Below are 1746 nucleotides of genomic sequence, written 5' to 3'. Positions count from 1 at the left end.
GTGTACCTGTGTTGTGTACCTGTGCTGTGTGTACCTGTGTTGTGTACTTGTGTTGTGTGTACCTGTGTTGTGTACCTGTGTTGCGTGTACCTGTGTTGTGTACCTGTGCTGTGTGTACCTGTGTTGTGTACTTGTGTTGTGTGTACCTGTGTTGCGTGCGTGTGTCTTGCTCCCAGCAGCAGTGTGTGTCTGTTGGTTGCTGCTGCTACTTGGACTCAGGACTGCAGTGAAAACCTCCTCTACATCCTTCCCCTCCAGCTCTACACACAGACACATACCAGAGACACACAACAGACACAGAGGTTAGAAGACAGACGTGTCCAGCCAGGCCACACACTGACGGCCAGGTGTGCAGGTGTTCAGGTGTGCAGGCTGAGCCTTACCTGGGATCTTGTACAGTTTGCTGAGGATGGCTCCTGGAACAAACAACAGGGTCAAACTGTGTCAACACAAAGATGGTTTACAGCATCTGAAGTTAGACGAGTGTTTGGTTCATGGAGGAGGACGAGAGTCCAGCAGGAGCTTGGAGACTTCCTGCTCAGTCAGAGGAGAGACCCAGGAGAACGTGGCCCTATGAGCTGGAGGCTGGACAGGGAGCTGGTCAGACTCACAGACCCGGGTACTGATGACACAGACCCTGACCTCCTCACAGTGAGACAAACTCCAGACTCTCAGAGACACGTTGGTCTCGTTTCTGCTGTTTTCTGTCTGTGTGTGGCTGCTTTGTGTCCCATGGTGGTCATGCTAGGTGTCTTCAGGACAGCTCTACATCTTTGTTGGTCGCATCTCGTGTTTGTCACTGCGTGTCTTGTTTGTGTTTTATTTGTTTAGTGTCTCAGATTTGTTGGTTTATGTTTTATTTATGTTGTTTTTAAGCTAATCAAAACTTTTTTCAGTTGTTGATATGAATACATCTCAAAATGACAAAGAAATGTCACACTGGTCATCGATCGCTATGTTCTGTGCCTGACTGAACTAACCGTCTGTGACCATCTTGTCCAGTTCAGGACTCAAGATGGCGTCCAGAGGCTCCTCCTGCGCCGCCCTCTGGCCACGCCCACTTCCTCCTGCCGGCTCCGAGGTCAACGAGGCGTCATTGTCCATGGAGCCGATGTCCAGACCAGCTGAGACAGACAGATAAGACAGAGCGGGACATGAATGGATGAAAGAGGATGGACGGAGAGACAGGAGGTCAGCAGCAGAACCACGCTGAGAGGACTGCAGGGCAGGAAGAAGAAGAAGCTGCAGAAATATGAGAGTTTGTTATGGAAACCTGTTTTTAAATGATCCTGCAGTCAAACTGAACCAAGAGGGAGAGCATCAGAACCAGACCTCCTCACCAGAACCAGCCAAAACCACCAAAGAACAACTCTTCTGTGTGAGTGGACCCTACAACGCTTGTGTTTCAGCTCTCGTCACAGGCCGATTATTATAGAACCAGATGGCTGTCAGCTGTTCGCAGCCACGTACTGGCAGGCTGGACACAAATACAAAGACGGCCTGTGACATAAAACATACGGAAACTTCTCCAAAATGATGCAAAGTCTGTTCAAAATGACTTCAAAACTATTTGAATTAAACGGAAACGCATTCAAAACGACTCCTTGATCTAAAATACTAAAAAATGGTTCAAAACAATGAAGAAATGATCAAAGGCAACTTGAAACCGGACCAACGTCACTTCAGGTTTGTCCACATTAACTCAAAACTGACTAAAAACATACAAATGGACTCAGACTGAAGTTT

The 1746-nt window shown here is 47.9% G+C and overlaps 1 protein-coding gene across 1 annotated transcript in view; it reads right to left on the bottom strand.

Annotated features, from left to right (window-relative positions):
- LOC103367566 (histone-lysine N-methyltransferase 2C) overlaps positions 1–1746 on the bottom strand; it is a 52866-nt gene that overhangs the window by 41905 nt on the left and 9215 nt on the right. The window contains exons 11-13 of the mRNA XM_008295646.1: positions 981–1124; positions 384–416; positions 147–260 (exon numbers count right to left, since the gene is read on the bottom strand). Of these exons, the coding sequence (XP_008293868.1) occupies positions 147–260; positions 384–416; positions 981–1124 (291 nt within the window). The remainder of the gene's footprint in view (positions 1–146; positions 261–383; positions 417–980; positions 1125–1746) is intronic.

Source organism: Stegastes partitus, unplaced genomic scaffold (genome assembly GCF_000690725.1).
Source record: "Stegastes partitus isolate 25-593 unplaced genomic scaffold, Stegastes_partitus-1.0.2 Scaffold1062, whole genome shotgun sequence".
NCBI classification, from domain to species: Eukaryota; Metazoa; Chordata; class Actinopteri; family Pomacentridae; genus Stegastes; species Stegastes partitus.
Note: the sequence above shows the minus strand (reverse complement) of the source record. Positions and strands in the feature narration are given on the sequence as shown.